The following is a 22,064-nucleotide window of genomic DNA, read 5'->3' on the forward strand; positions in this document are numbered from 1 at the left end:
GGGTGGAAATAGAAAGATGAAGTTGATAGATTAGTTGGTGTCTGACCATATTACAATACTGAGAAGATTTCACAGTATTGTCAAAAAGCTCAAGCTGAATTAGGGGGAAGTAGGTTTAAAAAAAATAATAATGTGCACAAATAACTGTCAATTTGTAAACACCAGGAAAAACAAAAAGTTGTATGGAAAAGCAACTACCAAAGTATGCCATGTGGTTCAGCTGTAAGCAACAGTCAAAATTATGTAAACAATAAATTGTGATTTAATAAAAAATTATATAATTTTTATTATATATATAAAACATTGAGAAGATGAGCATGGAGGGAGTGTAAAAGGGCTAATTCTCACCTTCCAAAGTAGGAGATGAACACTTACACTTTTGAAACTAAGAAATCTATAAACAGTAATACAAGTATGCAATATGGAAATGCAGACACAAAATAAATGAAACAGTAAAAAGAATAGAAGATGACTGGCTCCAGGTAATGACAGTTAGGAGTGAGAGGAACCAAGGAACTGATGTGTTTTGTCATTAAGTCCTGCAGGACATTTGACATTAAGCTATGTTCATGTATTACTTTTAAAGCTATGTTCATATATTACTTTGATTAAAATTAAAAGGCACAGGACTGACCACAGTTTTCAGGGAGACTTGGGTGGAATGTGAGGGCCTACATAATTTACCCCTATTCAGAGGTATGTACTTTAAGGGCTTTAATCCTGTACATACAAGATTCTTTACTGTCCTAGAGAAATGAGTCAGAGAGCATGGTCATAAAGCATTCTTCCTCTTCCTACAAATCTTTAGGAAGCAGATCGATAATCTAACAGAAAAAAACCTTTATTCCAAAATGTTGGGGCATTTAACAATTTTAAGTACTGTCATTCAAAAAGTTATTTTAGATTAAATACTTTTAAGGAATTTTCTGACAAAATATTGCATATCAGGAAATAAAATTCGTAGTAAAATTTTTTACTCTGACATTCTAATTGGTATTATGAAAAATAAATTATTTATTAATGGATAAATGGTAAATTGTTATAACCCAAGATATCCCAACTGACATTTTTTATGTTTTTACATTCAAAATCAGCAATTTGCAGTGATTAATAATATGTAGAAACACTATAATGAAAAAATATAAAAACCACTAACACCAGATGCGGAAAGAAATGTCTAAGAACTGTTTTCCCTTCTAATAAACACAATCAATGTGATTCTTTGAAATGCTTTGAAATTTTCCTCCAAATTATCTAATTAATTTCCGAAATCCAACTTGGTGGATTTTTAGAATTCCCATTACAGCACTTATTATACTGCATCTTAATTTTCTGTCTACCTGTCTCTAACTCTTGATAAACTGTCAGCTCAGCAAGGCTTGGTACAGTTTCTCCTAGTCGCTGGCATATAGACCCTTATCACAGTACAGCACATTGCCTGGCACATGGGAAACACTAAGTATTTTTTAAGTAAATGAACAAACACATAATTTGACTTGAGTATCTTTTACCTAATTTAGAATCTATTTCTTGCTTATAAAGATAATGCTTAAATATGAGACAATTAGCATTGCATACATATAGGAGGAAGGTGAATGAAAAAGTACCTTTCAATTAGTGTTCCATTTTGAATCATCCAAACATCGCAATACGTTCGAGACACCAGCATAACAGCAATAAGTACCAAGTAACCTGTCTAAAATAAACCAGGTATAGTAAATTAACTAAATGCATTTTAGAAAGTTCAAAGAAGTATTACCTTGGTAACAATTTTTGGTTTCCAAATCTAAAGCTTTATGTAAGGTTTAATACAGTTGGCTGACATTTTTTTCTATGAGCAATTTTAAATATAGTTAAAAGAGAACTCAAGAATATTACATAAATGAAAAAGGCCTCATAGATTCATTTAATCTTTCTCATTCAGAATTCAAAAGTGATTTCAAGGCAGGTCAAAGGACTTGCCTTCATATACCTAGTCAAGGACAGAAGCTAGGAATATAACTTAGATTATCCAGATTATAGTGTACTGTTATTTTCTTATATTTTTAACATATAACTTTAACAATGAAAAAAGACAGTAACTGTAAATATACAGCTAACTAACCAAAACTGAAGCCTACAATTTTGCCTAGGTAGAATAAATTTGGTTTAATTTGTTAGAAAAACTTATAATAGTGTCCATGCCCTCATAGGGCTTTCAATTTAGTTATGAAGGGAAGAATTATACTTTAAAAGTAGTAGACAAATTTAGGCAAACATATTTGTATCACTTCATGTCCTAAGCTGTGGGACGGGAAGGTTTGGGGTGCCAAAAGACAGTTATGGCATTAGAAATACAATAAATAGTAAAACAAAAAAGAGAATGAGGATTAAGGGTAAAAAAGATGAAGGATTTAATGGGAGAAAAAAGGGATTAAAATCACATGAACTATGGTACTGTACTGAGTTTATACACATAAAATTATTGCAAGCTTCTCAGTAGAACAAAAAGTGATGTTAAAAAGTGACGTTTAAAGAATATTACTTAAGCAATGCTGTGCAAGACAGATTACAAAGCAGGGAAAGTCAAGACACTGGGTAGGAATCAGTTATCTTTCTGTGAGATGAGAATCCTGCCACCCCAACCCCAAGTACATACATTTAAAGCTGATCTTAAATTTTCTAAATTGGAAGAATAAGACAGTGACATAGAAGCCAAAGTAAGGGAAGAAGGCCTGCAGAGGGTGGGAGGCTGGCCAAATTAGCCCCTTCTACCTCCCTTACTAATTCCCAGGGATTCATCCAATATCTCCAATTTGTTTTACATTCATTGAACTCCTGCAATAGTTGAAATGAACATTAAGCTGTTAACTGATTGGAAGGTAATATACGAATCTTTCCAGAAAAGCTTGTATTTTAAATAAGGATTCTTCAAAGGCAGGAGAGTTGTAGAAATGAGAGAAAACAAATAGTTATGCCTGAAGAGTCATTGGAAATATTCACAAAAAAGATAATAAGCATTAATCAATTTTTAAAAACATATTTATTTCTGTTGTGGGGACGGACAGAATGTCACAGACATGATGTTGTAAACAAATGAAAGGTTGAGGACATAGGGCCAGATCATAAAACAATAATCTCCTAAGCAGATGATATTAAAAGGAAGGCCAAAGTCAGGTTGTAATTTACCCTATAAGAAAAAGGAAGTCACGGCCGGGTGCGGTGGTTCAAGCCTGTAATCCTAGCACTTTGGGAGGCTGAGACGGGCGGATCACGAGGTTAGGAGATCGAGACCATCCTGGCTAACACGGTGAAACCCCGTCTCTACTAAAAATACAAAAAATTAGCCGGGCACGGTGGCGGGTGCCTCTAGTCCCAGCTACTCGGGAGGCTGAGGCAGGAGAATGGTGTGAACCCAGGAGGCGGAGCTTGCAGTGAGCCGAGATCCAGTCACTCCACTCCAGCCTGGGCGACAGAGCAAGACTCCGTCTCAAAAAAAAAAAAAGAAAGAAAGAAAAAAGAAGTCACATGTTTTAATCAGGATTTTAAGAAAGAATACAAATTGGAAAAGGAAAAGAAGCAAAAAGACCAATTAAGATATAATAATCCAGGTAAGATATAGTGAGAACGATAAGAATGTAAAGGGAGAGAATAATTTATGAGAAACTTTAGGATACTTAGAAAGAACATTTATAATATAAGGGAAGGAGCAGATCTTAAAAGTGTGTGATCTCATTTTTAGGTTAAAATATATGCTTGCACACAAGATAACTATATATCAAAATGAGTAAGAGGCTGATAGGTGCCAAAAAAAAAATCTAGCTGCATTTTCTAATTTTCTTCAAGCACCATGTATTACCTCTGTCTAATTACGAAAAAACAAGTGCCATTACTTTTTTTAAAAAAGAATTTCTCAAGGGCAGAATCATCAGGACATGATGCCAAGGTTAAGGGAAGAGCAAATCCAGCATGATGAAGAAATGGACGTTGTCTTTGGGAACTACAATGCTTTTTTAACAGTTAAGTATAGGAAAAATTAGCAGATCCCAGTGGTCAAAAAGGGTGACAAGGGGAAGAGGAAGAGTTGAAGGTAATGATATTTCTAGTTACAGAATGAGAGAATGCTGAGGAAGATGGAGAACACAGCATTATTTTAATAATCATTAAAAATGTTTATCAAATAATGAAGATAATCTTGATAAAAGAGCAAAGGAACGAATTATAAAACTATTCATACAATCAGCTCACTTCCTGAAACACCTGATGAATCCAGGTATCATTTTGGTTATCTTAAAAATATTTAATCAAATACATTCCACACTAATGTGACTTGTTAACATCTCAATGTAATAAAAAGGTTTGTCTTTTGACATTTAATCCAGTTTTTATTGACAGTATTTAATTATAACAAAGCAATACCATTTGAGGTAGCTGCATGGCAATACCCTAGTATTTCACATAAAATGAAATAATATTTCATAAACAAGAGAAAACTACTTAAAAACTGGCACTGAACAAGGGTTTTTGTATGGCAGGGATGATTTAAAGACAAAAATTTAGTAGTCTTCTTTACCTACAGAGAAAACATTTGACCTATAGTATAACCAAAGAGTTATGATTTTATTGGTCTAATCTTATGTAACCTTGAAAGTTGAACACCTAATAATATAATTTGGGTATCTGTCTCCACCCAAATCTCATGCTGAAATGTAATCCCTAGTGTTGGAGGTGGGGCCTGGTAGGAGGTGTTTGGGTCATGGAGGCAGATCCCTCATGGCATGGCACTGTCCTCCAGATAGTGAGTGAGTTCTCATGTATCTGGTTGTTTAAAAGTGGCACCTCCTCGGCCCTTTGCTCCCTCTCTCGCCATGTGAGACACTGGCTTCCCCATTCAGCTTCAGCTGTGATCACCAGCTTCCCAAGGCCTCCCCGGAAGTGGAGGAGATGCTGTGCCATGCTTGTACAGCCAGCAGAAGCATGAGCCAATTAAATCTCTTTTCTTTACAAATTACCCAGACTCAGGTATTTTATTCAAGAATGGTCCAATATACTTAAGATTATAATTTCATAAGACTTACCTCTTTACAAAATGTTCTAGGGACCATGATTTTCAGAATCTGTGCGAGCCTTGAGAAAAACACCTTGTCCACCACAGCTCGCTCCTTTTTCCCCTCTTTCTGCATTAAAAACAAGAAGCCCTTTTAAGATCGCTATAACAAATGTATCATAAAATTAAAGAACCATGTTTCATCTAAGTCAATATAAACAGTTATCAAGATAAATACTGAATTTACAAAGCCCAGACTTGCATACTTACACTGCTCCTCATATTCAAACATGTTTTTGAGAAAATAATGTTATCTAAAAACTGAATAAGGAAGTGAGTTCTGGAACCACATAATTATCTGGATGAAGAAAACTGCAAGCAGAAGAAATAGCAACTGCAAAATACCAAGGTGAATGCCTGCAACGTGCTTGAGGAAGAACAAAATGGCCAACCTGGCTGCAGCTGTGAGGAAGGTACCATCACAGAGGATGAGGTCAGAGAGACAGCTGAAAAAAAGGCCAAGGGCTTACTGAGTTTTGTATTAGCCACTTCCTGATTAACACCATATTTAAAAAAAAAAAAAAAAAAAATCCTGAACAGAATTTTCCCTGATACCAAATATAGGAAATTTTTGGATTCCTAGATTTACCATTTAACATTTCCAATATACAGTCTGTCAATTCACTCTCTCTTCCTCATAAATTTCAAAGACAGACAAGGTTCTTTCACTCATGCAGCTCACATTCTAGCGGGAGAAACACAGACAAAAAATAAACCAATAAATAAATTATCACGGATAGACCAGGCAGGGTCATGAGGAAAAAAAAAAGAACAGTTTACACAGGATGGTCTGAGAAGCCTCTTGACATTTAAGCTTAGACACAAAGAAAGAAAAGCCATGTGATTATTTAAAGTGGGTACGAGGGTGGAGGGAGTGAAGCACAAGGAACACCAAGCACAAAAATACGTGTTGGAAATAAAATAGGTGTGCACATTTCACAGCAAGATGGCGGTATTGCTACAGCAAAGGGAACAAGAATGAGAGAAGTTTAAAAGGTAGGCAGGGCTTATAAAGGACAGAGGCTTGAAGCCACAGTAAGGACTGAGAGCTTACTGTTAGTGTAGAGGGATTTAAAAGAAGATAATCTTACCTCTCTCAAGAGTTTTTTCATTTTCACTAGCTCCATGAAAATGGAAGTACTAAACCATTTGCAAAGATAAGGAAACAAGTGACGAGACATTACTCTTGAACTGTTCGGGAGAATAGACAGGGGAAACTTCTTGGAAAAGGCAAGATACTCCAGAAAAACCCCAATTCCCTGACTGTTTCCCCACCTCCATAATCACAGCTCACTTATCTGGCTAACTCCTGAAAACAAATACCTGTTTCTATTTGTAGAGTACCTCTATTAGCTAGATATAATGTAAATGTGCTTTGATTAAATAAATCTCTCACTAGATGAGCCTTAAGTGAACTGTTTGGGTACCGAATTAGAATAATAATAACTACCAACTATATGTCAGACACTGTGCTAAGGCTTTATAGACATTATCCTAATAAACAGGCACCGAGTGCAGTGCAGAACTATAGGCCACAAAAGGAAGTCTGAAGGCATTGTGTTCATAGGATTAGACTAGAAAGACTACAATAGGAGGAACTGGAGAAGAATCAGCCTAACCTGCAACTGCTGGAACAGAGACTCAGCATTTCAAGTCTTTCAGATAAAGTTGAAAACCTCATCCTACTGACTTGCAGGCTCAGTCTGCTTAATTCATACATGCATGCATTCATTCACTCAACAAACAACTACTTGATCCAAACCCTATTCCAAATGATATGGACACAACAGCAAACAAAACAGAGAAATAAGCCCTACTCACAGTCCATTTAGTTGAACTAGCGTATTCTCCTCAAGCTAAACCTTACACATTCAACCTAATCTCTGTTTGTGTTTTCCCCAAACCCGGAAAACATAGGAAGAAACGAGTAAAGAGAAGGCCATACATATTAACTGCCTTCAAAAAAAAAGAAGTTAAACTATTTGTTCTTCCTCCTGTCACCATCACCACTCCCTCCTCACTTCAGCTTGCCTTACCTGTAGCCAACACCCTTTTCCATTCCTAGCTCGAACTTTTAAGTGGCACAATCCTGAGGTGAAACGGACATCTGAGTTAAACAGAAGACCACCTGTTTCTGAAAGCTACTCTAAAGAAATGATCTAGGACAAACAATGACGAAGGTTAGAAAAAAAGAGTTACAAGAGAGTAAAGTTGAAACACTTTAAAATATTAGTTGCTAACTGGTATAAAATTCCTCATTTTCTTCCATTCCTGTTGTCACTTTCCCTATCCTTAAACTGACTGAAAGCTGAGGGATTTTCATTACATTTCAATCCATGAAGGGAACTAACTATATTCTCCCAAATTATCACTGTTTTCTGCAAAGGACCACCTGGACGGGGAGGTTGGCTCAGAAGGGCTGAATTCAAAGAGATGTCAGGAATAGGAGAGTATCCTGATCACAGCAAAACTCTACCTGAAACCAATCTAAATAAGAGTAACTATAGAGGCAGTATATTTCATAACATTACTAGCCTTTCCTAAGATTCCATTTTAAATTCACAATGAACTTTTCCCACTTCTAAACTTTCCAGTAATTTTTTTAAATACAAAAAGAGACCACTTTTCCCACTTCTAAACTTCCCAATAACTTTTTTAAATACAAAAAAAAAAGACCACTGTGGTGATATAAGTTTAACATGAACATTATAGAAAAAGCAAACAAATCATTAAAAGCTATTTGAGAAGTCAAAGTAATAACGTAACAAAGGAAAAAAGAAAACCTAAAATTCAAAAGGTAACAAGGTCAAAGTACAATGAGAAGTTCCTATTGATATGTCAATCACCTTAGGTGAGACTGACTGAAAAAGAAGTTTGAAATAGCAGTAAAATAAGAGGCCATGTAGTGCTGACACAGTATAAGTATTCCTGTATATTGTAGGGAAAAATGAAAACTGGTACAACTATTATATATCATTTATCAAAATGTAAAATGTACACTGACTGTAAAATGTAAAATAACCTAGTAAATTTACTTTCAGGAACTTACCCTACAAACATACCTGCACATATGCTTAGCCACACAAATGAAAACATCGTACTCTGTTTATAATACCATAAAATGAAAAATAACCTAAATGTATACCAATATTACATAAATCATAGCAAAATTATTCAATGAAAACTCTATAACAACTGTAAAAAAGAAAGCAGCTCACATACATAGAAACAGAATATGCAAGAGCAGGTCTACAGCTTTAAACATGGAGTGATCTAAAAAACAGTATGCTGGAAAAAATTAGAATGATGCATGCAATTCATTTTACACATGAATTTATGAAACTTTTAAATATGTAAAGTAATTCTCCCTATATTGTTTATGGATACACACACATGCCAAAATACAAAAATATGCATGGGAATGCTAAATACTGAACCCAGCACAGTACTTATCTTTATACATTTTGAATTTCATTATACTGTTCTTTCTAATTAAATCCTTTTTTCTCCTTAAAATTTATGTCTTATGAAAATTGCCTCTCCCCACCCTATCCCCATCACAAAGGATATACAAAATTTCTATGAAGAAAATAGGTTAAATTGCTTTCCTCAAAAGTAACATATTCACTGTAGAAAAATTAGAAAATTCTGATAAGCAAAAATAAGAAAACTAAACCTACTGTCTTTGTTACATATCCTACTAGATTTCATTTTAGCACACGTGTGCACTTCCTATAAATTTAACAAATGTGGTATCAGTGTGCATCTTGTGTCCTTTTTATTGCCAATCACTTAATATAACCTAAATTTATCTTGCTCACACTATGCAACCAGCAAATAAGTATATGCTAAAACAGTATTGTACAGAAAAATAAGAAAAAAATGAGTAAAATGAATCAAGCTGTCCTAGAACTTGCAGATCTCCGATATGCAAATAACAGATATGACTAAGTTCAGATAACTAAGATTTGATTGCTCAGATATAACTTAGATATGAGAGATCGTGGAGCTGCAGATATCAGAGAAGTGAACATAAGCACATCTTACCACATTTTTCAAAGACTGGGAAGGAAATATTATGGAAACTAAAGAATGACAATCTTGATGTCAATCACCAGGATATTCAGAGAACAGACACTGACATGGAGAGTTGGGGAAGACTTAAGAGACACTAATCACTAGAAGCCAGCATGAGTTTACTAAAAGTACATCATGTTAAACTGTTCCAATTTTCTTTTTTTTTTTTTTTTTTTTTTTTTTTGAGACTGAGTCTGGCTCTGTCGCCCAGGCTGGAGTGCAGTGGCCGGATCTCAGCTCACTGCAAGCTCTGCCTCCCGGGTTTACGCCATTCTCCTGCCTCAGCCTCCCGAGTAGCTGGGACCACAGGCGCCCGCCACTTCGCCCGGCTAGTTTTTTGTATTTTTTAGTAGAGATGGGGTTTCACCGTGTTAGCCAGGATGGTCTCGATCTCCTGACCTCGTGATCCGCCCGTCTCGGCCTCCCAAAGTGCTGGGATTACAGGCTTGAGCCACCGCGCCCGGCCAACTGTTCCAATTTTCTTATTTGTTAAGGATACCATACTAGCATACTAGCTGATATGTAGAATGTAAGCTCCATGAGGACGGAAACTTATTTTTATAACTGTCATATACCCAGAGCCAAGAACAATGCCAGGCATATATGAGGAGCTCAATAAATATTTACTGAAAGATTGACTTACTAAGTGAATTAATAAATTAATAAAGGAATTAGATGTTTCTTATAAAATTATTGTAGCCTTAATGGAGAAATAAGAACCAGATTTTGCTATAACTGGACGTAGTCACAGCTGAATAACCAGAAACAAAGATTAAGAGATATCACAGAGCAATCTCCTTGGTCCTTACATAGTCAATACTATCAGCAATTCTGTGAAAGAAAGGAAAGGCAAATTAAATTTGTAGATAATTCTTCTACTTAACACGCCAGATGTGAGAATTGCACTAAAAATTAGACTACTGGTATAGATAGTAGGTTAAACCCAATCAGCTGACATTTACAGCAATAAATTAATGTTTATCTAAAACAAATCAACTGAGTTAACATATGACCCAGCAATTCCACTCCTAGATATAGAAATAAAAACATATCTCTACATAAAAACTTGTGCACAAATTTTCATAGCAGCATTATTATTATTCACAATAGCCAAAAAATAGAAACAATCTAAATGTCCACCAACTGATGAACCGATAAACATAATGTGGTATATGCATACAAAGAACACTATTCAGCAATAAAAAGGAATGCAATACTGATACAGCAACAATATGATGAACCTTGAAAACATTGTGCTAAGTGAAAGAAGCTAGGTATAAAAAGCCACATATTATATGATTTCATTTATTTGAAATGTCCAGAACAGGTAAGTCAACAGAGACAGAAACAGATTTGTGGTTGCCAGGGATTGGGGGAAGAGGGTAATAAGGAACGACTGCTAATGGATATAGGATTTTTTTTGGAGAGATGAAAATTTCCTAAAATTAGGTAATGGTGATAGCCACACAACTCTGTGACTATACTAACTACTCATTTATACACTTAAATGGATAAATTTTATGGTATATAATTATAACTCAATAAAGCTATCATGAATATAACATGTAGAGATGTAGAGCTGTTTGTCAGAAATACACCTGCAGTTTATAATTTACCATAGTAATAGTTAAAGAAATAAAAGCAATTTTAGGATGAAATTTAGCAATATTGTATTCATATCAAGAAATGTAATCATGCTGATATATTCCACGCTAGTCAGGCCACAACTGGACAACTACATTCCATTCTAAGCACAATGCCTAAGGAAACTCTTATAGGTTCAGAGGAATGTATACAGAACTGAAAAAGGATCAGAACCCATGTCACATTAGACATATTAGAAGGAATCAAGATTGCTTAGCACAGGGAAAGAAAGACTCATAAGATACAACTATCTTCAAATATATGTGGGTCTACTAGAGAAAACAGAGCCAGACAAGGTGGCTCACACCTACAGTCCTAGCTACTTCGGAGGCTGACGTAGGAGGATCCTTAGAGCTCAGGAGGTCAAGGTTACAGTGAACTATAATCATGACACTGCACTCCAGCCTGGATGACAGAATGAGACCTGGTTGGTAAAAAGAAAATTTTAAAGAAAAGAGAAGAAAAAGAAAAAAGAGGGAAGGGGAGGGGAGGGGGAAGGGAAAGAGTGGGGGGACAAGATATATCTCCATACAAAAGATATAACAGAGTCACTGCTAAGAAGCTAGAAGGGGGGAAATTAATATCATCATGGGCTAGAACTAATGCAGTTATGGCTGCCTCCTAAGGTAACACTTTCCTGTCAGGAGTCCTATTTCAGACAGCATTCCTGTAATGTGTAGAAGACTGGAGGGATTTTTAAGTTCCCTACTAATTATAAAATTTTATCCTAAATCAGAGCCATATAACAAAATAAATGAAATAAATACATGAAATCCCAAAAAGAAGATGATTTAAAATGTTACCTCATTGTTCTGTAATGGTGGTTTTCCACTTTTCTTACTGCAGAGGAAAAAAAGAGAGAGCTTTACTTTATGTGAAAAGCGTTATCATTAAAATGATTTTAAGATGTCAAATATACCAAATTATTTAAAAGCGTTTCTTCTTTTTCATATCATAGTGAGATAGAACATATTAAATAATAATAGTCCGGCTGACTCTTACTAAGCATTATTTACAAAAAGTGCTTAATACATTTTAACTATCACTATTATATAACATTCTGTTTGGTAATTTTTAGGCGCGTGTGTGTGTAAATACAAACATAAATGCAAGTCTACTTCTTCATCCTCGAATCACAGCTTGGCCATGTAAACCGCTTTGGCCAATGGGACATCAACAAACTGACAGAAACAGAGGCTTGGAAGATGTGCATTGCTCCCTCTTACTGCTGGGAATCTTTCCCCAACCACGTGAGCAATCCCAGGCTAGTCTTCTAAAGGATGATAGAATATGTGTCATTCCCATATTACAAATGAGGAAAGTGGCCTGGAGAGAGTAAGCAGTATGCCCAAGGTTCATATTCTGACTACTAGTCTAGGCTACCTCTCAAAACAATATGATTAGCTGGGCATTGGTCCTTTCCATAACGCACTACCATGGCACCCTATGCTTCAACATAACATTGATAACATTTTAAATTTCTTGTTTGATGTATATTCCCTTCCACTAAACTAGCTCCATGCTATCAGGAGCTACTGCAGGCTGGTTTCTCTGAAGCTGAGGTAATATGGTGTCTGAGGTACAAATGTTCACTAGAGATAAACACCTGTGAATGGAAGGCAGAGAAACCAGGTTTGGACAGAACTCAAACTGATGCAAGCCCAACATAACTTCAGCCAACCATATAGGAAGTTCTAAAGCAAGCACTGTCCATCAGAGTACTCTGTGACGGGCTGAAATAGTCAGGCCTTTTTTACCTCTGCCTTGCTCAGTCTGCAAATGCATGCTGCCCCAGGAAGTCTGTGACATGAGAAGAGGGGAGTGTCTCTAGACCTGAGCCAGACTCTAAGGTGGGGGACAAGGGTGGGGAAAGAGGGGGCTGTCAGGATCTCACATTTCTCACAGCTGGGCAGTAAACCCTTCTTTAAAGGGGAATCTGAGTCTACTACAGGGGTCATACATTATTCAACCCTCTATGTTCAACATCCTATTTGAACTCTGATGATCTGCAGAATGCACATCTTCAGTAATAAGATACGAGGTCACCAAACAAGACTAGAAAGCCAAACTTAACTACAGTAGATGTTTTATTTTAAAAAGCACGTAAGTTATTATTATTTCTAACTTCAGTTGTATTATAGGATTACTTACCTGTTTAAAATCTTTTATGAATTGTAAAACAGTTATACAAAATGCATTTTAGCACGACAAAAGAAACAATGCAGTGAAGAGATACACTATGGGAGAAAATATTTGCAACCATACACCTGATTAGGGGTTAATATCCAAAACATATAAGGAACTCAAACAACTCAACAGCAAGACAACAATCCAATTTTAAAAAACGAGGAAAGGACCTGAATAGACATTTCTCAAAAGACATATAAATGGCCAGCTAGTATGTGAAAAATGCTCAACATCACTATCATCAGAAAAATGCAAATCAAAACCACAATGAGCTAACACTCATACTTCTTAGGATGACTACTATCAAAAAGATAAAAGATAACTGTTGGCAAGGACGTGGAGAAAAGAGAACACTTGTACATTGTTGGTTGAGAAGAATATAAATTAGTACAACCATTATGGAAAACAGTATGGAGGTTCCTCAAAAAAATTAAACATAACTACCATATGATCCAGCAATCTCACTTCTGGGTATAGATCCTAAGGAAATGAAATCAGTATCTCAAAGAGGTATCTGCACTCTCATGTTCCCTGCAGCATCATTCATAACAGTAAAAGATATGGAATCAACCCAAGTGTCCATCAAGAGAGGAATGGATAAAGAATTTGTGGTATATAAATACAATGGAATAAATTCAGCCTTTAAAAAACAGGAGCTGAGTGCGGCAGCTCAGGCCTGTAATCCTAGCACTTTGGGAGCCCGAGGCAGGAAGACTGCCTGAGCTCAGGAGTTCAAGATCAGCCTGGGCAACACGGTGAAACCCTGTCTCTACTAAAATGCAAAAAAATAGCTGGGTGTGGAGGCATGCACCTGTAGTCCCAGCTACTTGGGAGGCTGAGGCAGGAGAACTGGCTTGAACCGGAAGGCGAAGGTTGCAGTGAGCCGAGATTGCGCCACTGCACTCCAGCCTAGGTGACAGAGCAAGACTCTGTCTCTAAAAAAAAGAGGAAATTCTGTCATTTGCTACAACATGGATGAACCTTGGGGACATTAAACTAAATAAGCCAGGCCCAAAAAGACATTCTGCATGATCTCACTTACATGTGGAATCTAAAAAAGTCAAACTCATAGAACCAGAGAGTAGAATGGTGGTTGCCAGGGGCTCAGGGGTTGGGGGAAATGGGGAAAAGTTGGTCAAAAGGCACAAAGTTCAGTCACGCAAGATGAGTAAGTTCTGGAGATCTAATGTACAGGATGGTAAATATAGCTTGATAATAGTAATCATTTCACAATGTGTATGTATGTATATCAACATAAAAATAAAAAAAATTCAATAAAAATGCCACACTGCTTACCACTAATAAATGTTATAAGTTAATATTTAGAGATAAGTGGAGATTCATGCAGTGCGATGCTCACAAAAATACATATACACATGTACACACACACCTACCAGTGAGTCACATGGTCAGTCAGCTCTCCCATCACTTCATCACTTTTGTCTCTCCAAGTTTCCATGAAACACTTTGTTCAGAGGGAACCATGACATCTTATAAAGCTTCAATTGGCCTGAACACATAATCTACATATAAGTCCCATTTTCTTTAATCAGTCTGTGACAATTAAAATTCTTGGCCAGGTGCAGTGGCTCACACCTGTAATCCCAGCACTTTGGGAGGCTGAGGCAGGAGGATCACTTGTCGGGAGTTTGAAACCAGCCTGACCAACATGGTGAAACCCCGTCTCTAATAAAAATACAAAATTAGCCGGGTGTGGTGGTGCATGCCTGTAATCCCAGCTACTCGGGAGGCTGAGGCAGAAGAATCACTAGAACCCAGGAGGCGGAGGTTGCGGTGAGCCAAGATCGTGCCATTGCACTCCAGCCTGGGCAACAAGAGCAAAACTCGGTCTCAGAAAAAAAGAAAAAAAAAATGCCTTTATAAGTTTCTTAAAAGGTTCTTTATGAGATTTGTTTCTCAGGAAGTTCTATGAAAATACCTTTCACCTGTAATTATCACTATAAAAGAAATTTTTAATGGCAAAATAATTCAGCATGAGTACAGCAGTTGAAGTTGATTTTCTTGATTTTACACTAATACACATTAGCCTGATCTACATTCCAATACAGGAGGTTTATCAGACATGCGGGCTCCAGATGATCACTTAGCAAGTGTTTAAACACAATACTGGCACCAAAATCCGTGTAGCATGATAGTCATTCAGACAACCCAGAATACGCTTATATTAATTTATTTTTAATTTATCATCAAAATGAAAACAAAATTGGTTCTATAAAGAAAGTTTTAGGCCGGGTGTAGTGGCTCACACCTGTAATCCCAGCACTTTTGGGAGGCCGAGGCTAGCGGATCACTTGAGGTCAGGAGTTCGAGACCAGCCTGGCCAACATGGCAAAACCCTGTCTCTACTAAAAATAAAAAAATTAGCCGGGCATGGTGGTGTACATCTGCAATCCCAGTTACTCGGAAGGCTGAGGAAGAAGAATGGCTTGAACCCTGGAGGCGCAGGTTGCAGTGGGCCAAGATCACGCCACTGCACTCCAGCTAGGGTGACAGACCAAGACTTCATCTTAAAAAAAAAAGGAAGAAAGTTCTATAAGGATTTAGACCCTGAAGAACTCATCTTTAGACCTATTATCTCTAGATCATAGAGATACTATTCTAGACCACCTCAGTCAAACCACAAAATCAACTATCTACCCTTTCTCTGACCCCCTCCCTCAAAATCTCCAGCTTCCTCCTCTTTCTTGAGCTCCTGACTTGAATATCTGATTTTTAATAAGGTATCTGTACCTGGATTTAATGCAAACATGTCTATATCTGAACTCACCTTTCCACCCCAAATCTATTCTTCCATTATTCCATACTGAACATACGCCCTAAATCAGTGAACACACCTTTATCTACCAGCTACCCAAACTACAAAGCTGTGAGTTATTCTCAGATATTTATTTTCCCTTTCTCATACACTTCATTTCCAATCTCTCTCTATGCTCTTCTTTCCATTTCTACTGCTATGATTTCAATTCGGGCCATCAAAATTTCTCATGTGAACTATTACAATATTCTCACTTGTTTTCTGAGTTCCTTATCATTCGTTTCTGTCCTCTTTCAACTTATTTCCATAACCACATCAAATATGTGCATATGTATATACATACTGAATATATATACACAAGTACATATACATATGCGCAGCCATACATATATGTATAGACCACATACATCTATATAAAATATATATCCTGTGGCATTCACCTAGAGCAATGTTCAGAACCTTATTTATTTCAATAAAAAATGAAAAAAAAAGTTAATAACATAAGCATCCAACCAAAAGTTTACAAAGAACAAAAAAAAGCAGAAGAAATTTAAAACCACCCAAGCAGAATCTAATGAGTTAGAAAACAAAATACTAATACATTAAAATTCAAGAGTTAATTCTTTGGAAAATAAATCATGAGACAATCTAATTTTAAAAGGAGTACAAAAACACAAAAAATAAAATAAAAAAAATGAGCATGAACATAGATAAAATTTGAAGGAAAAAAAAGGTAAAAGACTTCTTATCTCAACCCTATGTAAAGAATTTTGAAAGCCTGAATGAAATGGGTAGTTTTCTAGAAAAATATAATTTTCCAAACCTAGCAGAAAGAAGAGAAAACTAAACAGACTGAAAAACTGAAATTATAAAGTTGTCTGAGAGCTGCCTACCTCCTACCCTTCCATTCCCCAAAAAAGAACCAAACCCAAACAATTTACTGGGGAATGCTAACAAAACCCCCAGTGGATGGATAATTCCAGTGCTTTAATTGTTTTAGGACACAGATAAAAGAAGTTTCCACATTATTTTTGCTGCAAGTAAAACACTGACAACCGAACTTGGGCAGGCTCACATCTGCACTTTGGAAGGTCGAGCACTTTGGAAGTCCAGGCGGGTGGATCCCAGCGCTTTGGAAGGCCGAGGCAGGTGGATCACTTGAGGCCAGGAGTTCAAGAACAGCCTGGCCAACATGGTGAAACCCTGTCTCTATTAAAAATACAAAACTTAGCTGGGCGTGCTGGCGCATGCCTGTAGTGCTGGCTCCCATGCCTGGGAGGCTGAGGCATGAGAATCACTTGAACCTGGGAAGTGGAGGTTGTGGTGAGCTGAGATTCTGCCACTGCACTCCAGCTAGGGCAACACAGCAAGGCTCTGTCTCCAAAAACAAACAAACAAACAAAAAAAACCACTGACACCAAAATCTAACAAAAATTAAATGAAGAAAACTACAAACTATTCCCACTTAAACCAACAGATTTTTTTTTTAATTTCAGACCATGAGAATGTATTGCCTATTCAAAAACTAAATAAATACCTTATAATTAAAGTTTAAACATAAACATGCACATAATGACTTTCAGAATAAAATCCAAATTCCATAAAACAGTACTCAAAGAACTTCACAATCTGGCTCCTGCCTTCTTTTCAGGTTCATCTCCTGCCACTAGGCACAAACACTCTGTGCTCAAGTTACCTTCATCTATCAGCTTAAACTACGAGAACCTGCAATTATTTGACCATTTCTCACTTACAAAATGGCAACTGCACATGCTTCAACCTAATACTGTGCTCACTCTTACCCCACTATTTCCTCACATACTATTTCTTCTGCTTTAAAGGACTCTTCCTCAATCAACCTATTTGATTACTACTTCTCTTTACAATTCAGCACATATCTTCTTGGAATGGAGTGGCCATGTATATTAAGTTTGCCCAGAATGGTCCGTGTTTACACCTTTTGTCCTGATATAATAATTAATTACACTCTTTCAGTCTCAAAACTGTACCAGTTAGGATAATAAATTACATGATGACCTTGTCTAAGAAACCTTCCTGTCCATTCTCTACTCTCACACAGTGTGTATTAGGTACACCCTCTGTGTTCCCTAGGCAATCTGTACATCATACCTCTCCCCTCATCAGCTTCTTGAGAGCAGGGGCCATGTCTTCTTCATCTCTACTCAGGCCTAAGACTAAGTCTGATACACAGTAGGTACTTCTATCTTGTTTTGCCTTCTAAACTTTGTTTCACTTAGTATGTTAGTAAATTTCCTTTCACAAATATTTTTTAAAGGAAGATTTTTAGTTGAGTCAGGCCAAGACTTCTGGATTTTAACAACAAAGCAAAAAGATCTAAGTGACCAGATATGAAACTGGGAAACCTGCCAGGGCCAAGGCAGTAAACCAACCGGACCAAGTTAACCACAGAGCAGCTGCCTATGACAAGCAATCTTAGGAGTAGAAGGATACACATCCTCACAACACCCGCTGGGTAAGACAATTGTTTTAAGGTACCATTTCAAAATAAATGCTCAGATGTTCAGCTACATTTGAATCCACTTCTTTTAAAAAACAACAACAAAAAAGGTAATTGCCATATCTCTATTACTTCTAGTACATAGAATATTTCTAAATAACTTATTTTATCTAATTTTGAATATAATCACAACTTCACACTAAAAGACCCCTAGTTGGGCACATATTACTTTCACTGACAGCTTAAGTGTTTAAAAAGACACCACATGTTGATTCAGTACTGAAAATGCTCAAAAGTAGTTAAAGCCATGTCATAGGCTGATTATGTTAAACGTTGATGTTTTTGATCTACTAGAATTACAGACTAAGAAGCACTATCACAGTGAAAAAAAGGGAAACAGAAGATAGGAAGCCAATGAATATGCAGAATATAGAGTGAAGATAAGAAAGGTTAGAAATGGGCAGAAGTAGGCAGGAATGAATTATACAGGGCCTTTACTCTAACTTAAGATTTAGCCGAATATAAAGAAAATTGCCTTTTACTTTAAGAAACACTAATTTAGAATAATTAAGGAAATAGAATTGCAAAATGAAAATATGAAAGTGGAAACTCTACAAACTTATCAACACCCTACTACAAACCACAAGCTCTCCAGGTATATCATAAGTGACTTAAAGATTAACAGGTAAAGTATTTGCCCTCAAGGATTTCATAATCCAGCTAGAGAAAAATACAGATAAGCAACTATCATATCAGACAAAGTTAAGTATTATGGTCTAAACAAGGTGCTATGAAAGGCAAGAGCAACTAATGTTAACCCAAGGGGGAGAAAAAGTGAAAACTTTACTCCAGAAATGATGTGGAATCTAAACTTAGACTTAAAAAATAGATAGGATATAGGGTGAGATGATTAAAAGAATGATATTATGTTCTACCATAAGGGAACCCGATAAGCAAAAGAACTGATTTCTTAAGAGAGCAGGGTATATTAGAAGAAAGGAAAACAGTCTTTTCTAGTATGATATACAAAGAACTTACACGTTTCAGAAAGAGACGAAATCTCTTCAAATCCTGGTAATAGTTCAAAGTATACCTCCTAGAGAGAGTTCCTGGACTAGAATCCCAATTTGACTGTGTGCTAGCTGTGTGACTTTTGGCAAATTATGTAATCTCTCTGTACCTTAGTTCTCTCATTTGAAAAATGGAGGTAACAACACCATTAGCAAAAACATGTAAAGTCCTTATAATACAGCCTGGCATAAAGATTCAAAAAATGTTAGTGATTAATATTACACCATTTACCGGCTGTGTGACTGAAGAAAGATGTATCCTCATCTGTAATGGTGAGGACAATAATATTTACCTGTTAACTTTTGCCCTCAGTGATTAGAATGTATTAGGCACCCAAGGATTATCCCAAGATCAGAGATGATGAATGCCTGAACAAAGGCAGTGGGTATGAGAGTGGAAGAAAGAAGCATGAAAATTACTAGAAATGACAAGAAAGGGAATAAATAAGAGTTGGGAACTAACTGCATATGGAAATGAGAGGGAGAGAAGACTACAAACTTAAAGTCAGGGGAAGTATTAGCAGCCATCAACTCCAAACTGGTATCTCAAAAGGCAAAGTATTCTTCTCCAAGTCTCAAACGCAGTTTGCACCCTGGATGACTAGAGGACAGTGATTTCACTGACTACAATAAATAACAGTAAAATAAGCATTCAGAGAAACAGTAATTGGATTCATTGTAAACATGTTGATTTCACATCCCAGTAAGCTAAGTATATGGAAATGTTCAGAGGACAATTTTTAAAAATGCTTAGATTTGAAGTTCATGAGCAGAGATGTTGATTTGCAAGACATTAACATGACAATGATTTGGAAATACAGTGCTATAAATCCTTTGGGAAACCAATATAAAATCTGAAACATTGAGTGTTGTTTTTGTTTATTAAGATGCTATACTAAAAAATTTAGACTGTGTTCTCAAGAAACTTGGTTTAAGTCGTTCCTTGACTGACAATGCTCCTAGGTAAAGAAGCAGACTTTGCTCTTAAAAGGAAAGTATGTTTATTACAAGCCTCAAAATTATTCTGACAAGTAATTTTAAATAAAATGTCCAGACCATAATAAAAAATAATCCAAGCACTAAGGAAATTAGACTCCATAACCAAGGACTAGCAGAAATTGTAGAAAACAAAAACAAACCCCAAATTTCAGTTGGCATTTCCAGACTCATCCTAAAAAACAACATAGACTGTATTTTTGTAAATACACACAGAAAAAATTTTAAGGTAACTACCAAGAAGTAGGTACCAAGAAGTAGATATCTACCAAGAAGATACCTACCAAAAAGTAACACTGATCTGAGAAAACCAAATGAAATTTCAAAAAATAAAATATACAATTGAAATTAAATATATAATCAATAGGTTTAAGAGATTTCACACAGCTAAGAAAAAGTTACACTACAACAAATGCACATAAATTAGGAGAAAAGTCAATGAAGGCAGTGTTCTAAAGTATTTTTACTATCTGGGAGGATGATAAAGTATTACTGATTAGGGGGGCGGAGCAAGATGGCCGAATAGGAACAGCTCCAGTCTCCAGCTCCCAGCGCGAGCGACACAGACGACAGGTGATTTCTGCATTATCAACTGAGGAACACAGCTCGTCGCCAGCAACGGATCAAAGCTGGACGGAGAATGACTTTGACGAGATGAGAGAAGAAGGCTTCGGTCCATCAAACTTCTCAGAGCTAAAGGAGGAATTACGTACCCAGCGCAAAGAAACTAAAAATCTTGAAAAAAGAGTGGAAGAATTGATAACCAGAATAATTAATGCAGAGAAGGCCATAAACGAACGGACAGAGATGAAAACCATGACACGAGAAATACGTGACAAATGCACAAGCTTCAGTGACCGACTCGATCAACTGGAAGAAAGAGTATCAGCAATTGAGGATCAAATGAATGAAATGAAGCGAGAAGAGAAACCAAAAGAAAAAAGAAGAAAAAGAAATGAACAAAGCCTTCAAGAAGTATGGGATTATGTAAAAAAACCAAATCTACATCTGATTGGGGTGCCTGAAAGTGAGGAGGAAAATGGAACCAAGTTAGAAAACACTCTTCAGGATATCATCCAGGAGAACTTCCCCAACATAGTAGGGCAGGCCAACATTCAAATTCAGGAAATACAGAGAACGCCACAAAGATACTCCTCGAGAAGAGCAACTCCAAGACACATAATTGCCAGATTCGCCAAAGTTGAAATGAAGGAAAAAATCTTAAGAGCAGCCAGAGAGAAAGGTCGGGTTACCCACAAAGGGAAGCCCATCAGACTAACAGCAGATCTCTCGGCAGAAACTCTACAAGCCAGAAGAGAGTAGGGGCCAATATTCAACATTCTTAAAGAAAAGAATTTTAAACCCAGAATTTCATATCCAGCCAAACTAAGTTTCATAAGTGAAGGAGAAATAAAATCCTTTACAGATAAGCAAATGCTTAGAGATTTTGTCACCACCAGGCCTGCCTTACAAGAGACCCTGAAGGAAGCACTAAACACGGAAAGGAACAACCGGTACCAGCCATTGCAAAAACATGCCAAAATGTAAAGACCATCGAGGCTAGGAAGAAACTGCATCAACTAACGAGCAAAATAACCAGTTAATATCATAATGGCAGGATCAAGTTCACACATAACAATATGTAAATGGACTAAATGCTCCAATTAAAAGACACAGACTGGCAAACTGGATAAAGAGTCAAGACCCATCAGTCTGCTGTATTCAGAAGACCCATCTCACATGCAGAGA

General features: G+C 36.6%; 1 protein-coding gene across 3 annotated transcripts in view; it reads right to left on the minus strand.

Annotated features, from left to right (window-relative positions):
* Positions 1-22,064, minus strand: part of ABCD3 (ATP binding cassette subfamily D member 3) — a 100,759-nt gene that overhangs the window by 42,085 nt on the left and 36,610 nt on the right. For all 3 annotated transcript variants that reach the window (XM_015145391.3, XM_015145401.3, XM_015145406.3), the window contains exons 2-4: positions 11,611-11,647; positions 5,058-5,156; positions 1,608-1,696 (exon numbers count right to left, since the gene is read on the minus strand). In XM_015145391.3, the coding sequence (XP_015000877.1) occupies positions 1,608-1,696; positions 5,058-5,156; positions 11,611-11,647 (225 nt within the window). The remainder of the gene's footprint in view (positions 1-1,607; positions 1,697-5,057; positions 5,157-11,610; positions 11,648-22,064) is intronic.

This window comes from Macaca mulatta, chromosome 1 (assembly GCF_049350105.2).
Source record: "Macaca mulatta isolate MMU2019108-1 chromosome 1, T2T-MMU8v2.0, whole genome shotgun sequence".
In the NCBI taxonomy this organism is placed as follows: Eukaryota; Metazoa; Chordata; class Mammalia; order Primates; family Cercopithecidae; genus Macaca; species Macaca mulatta.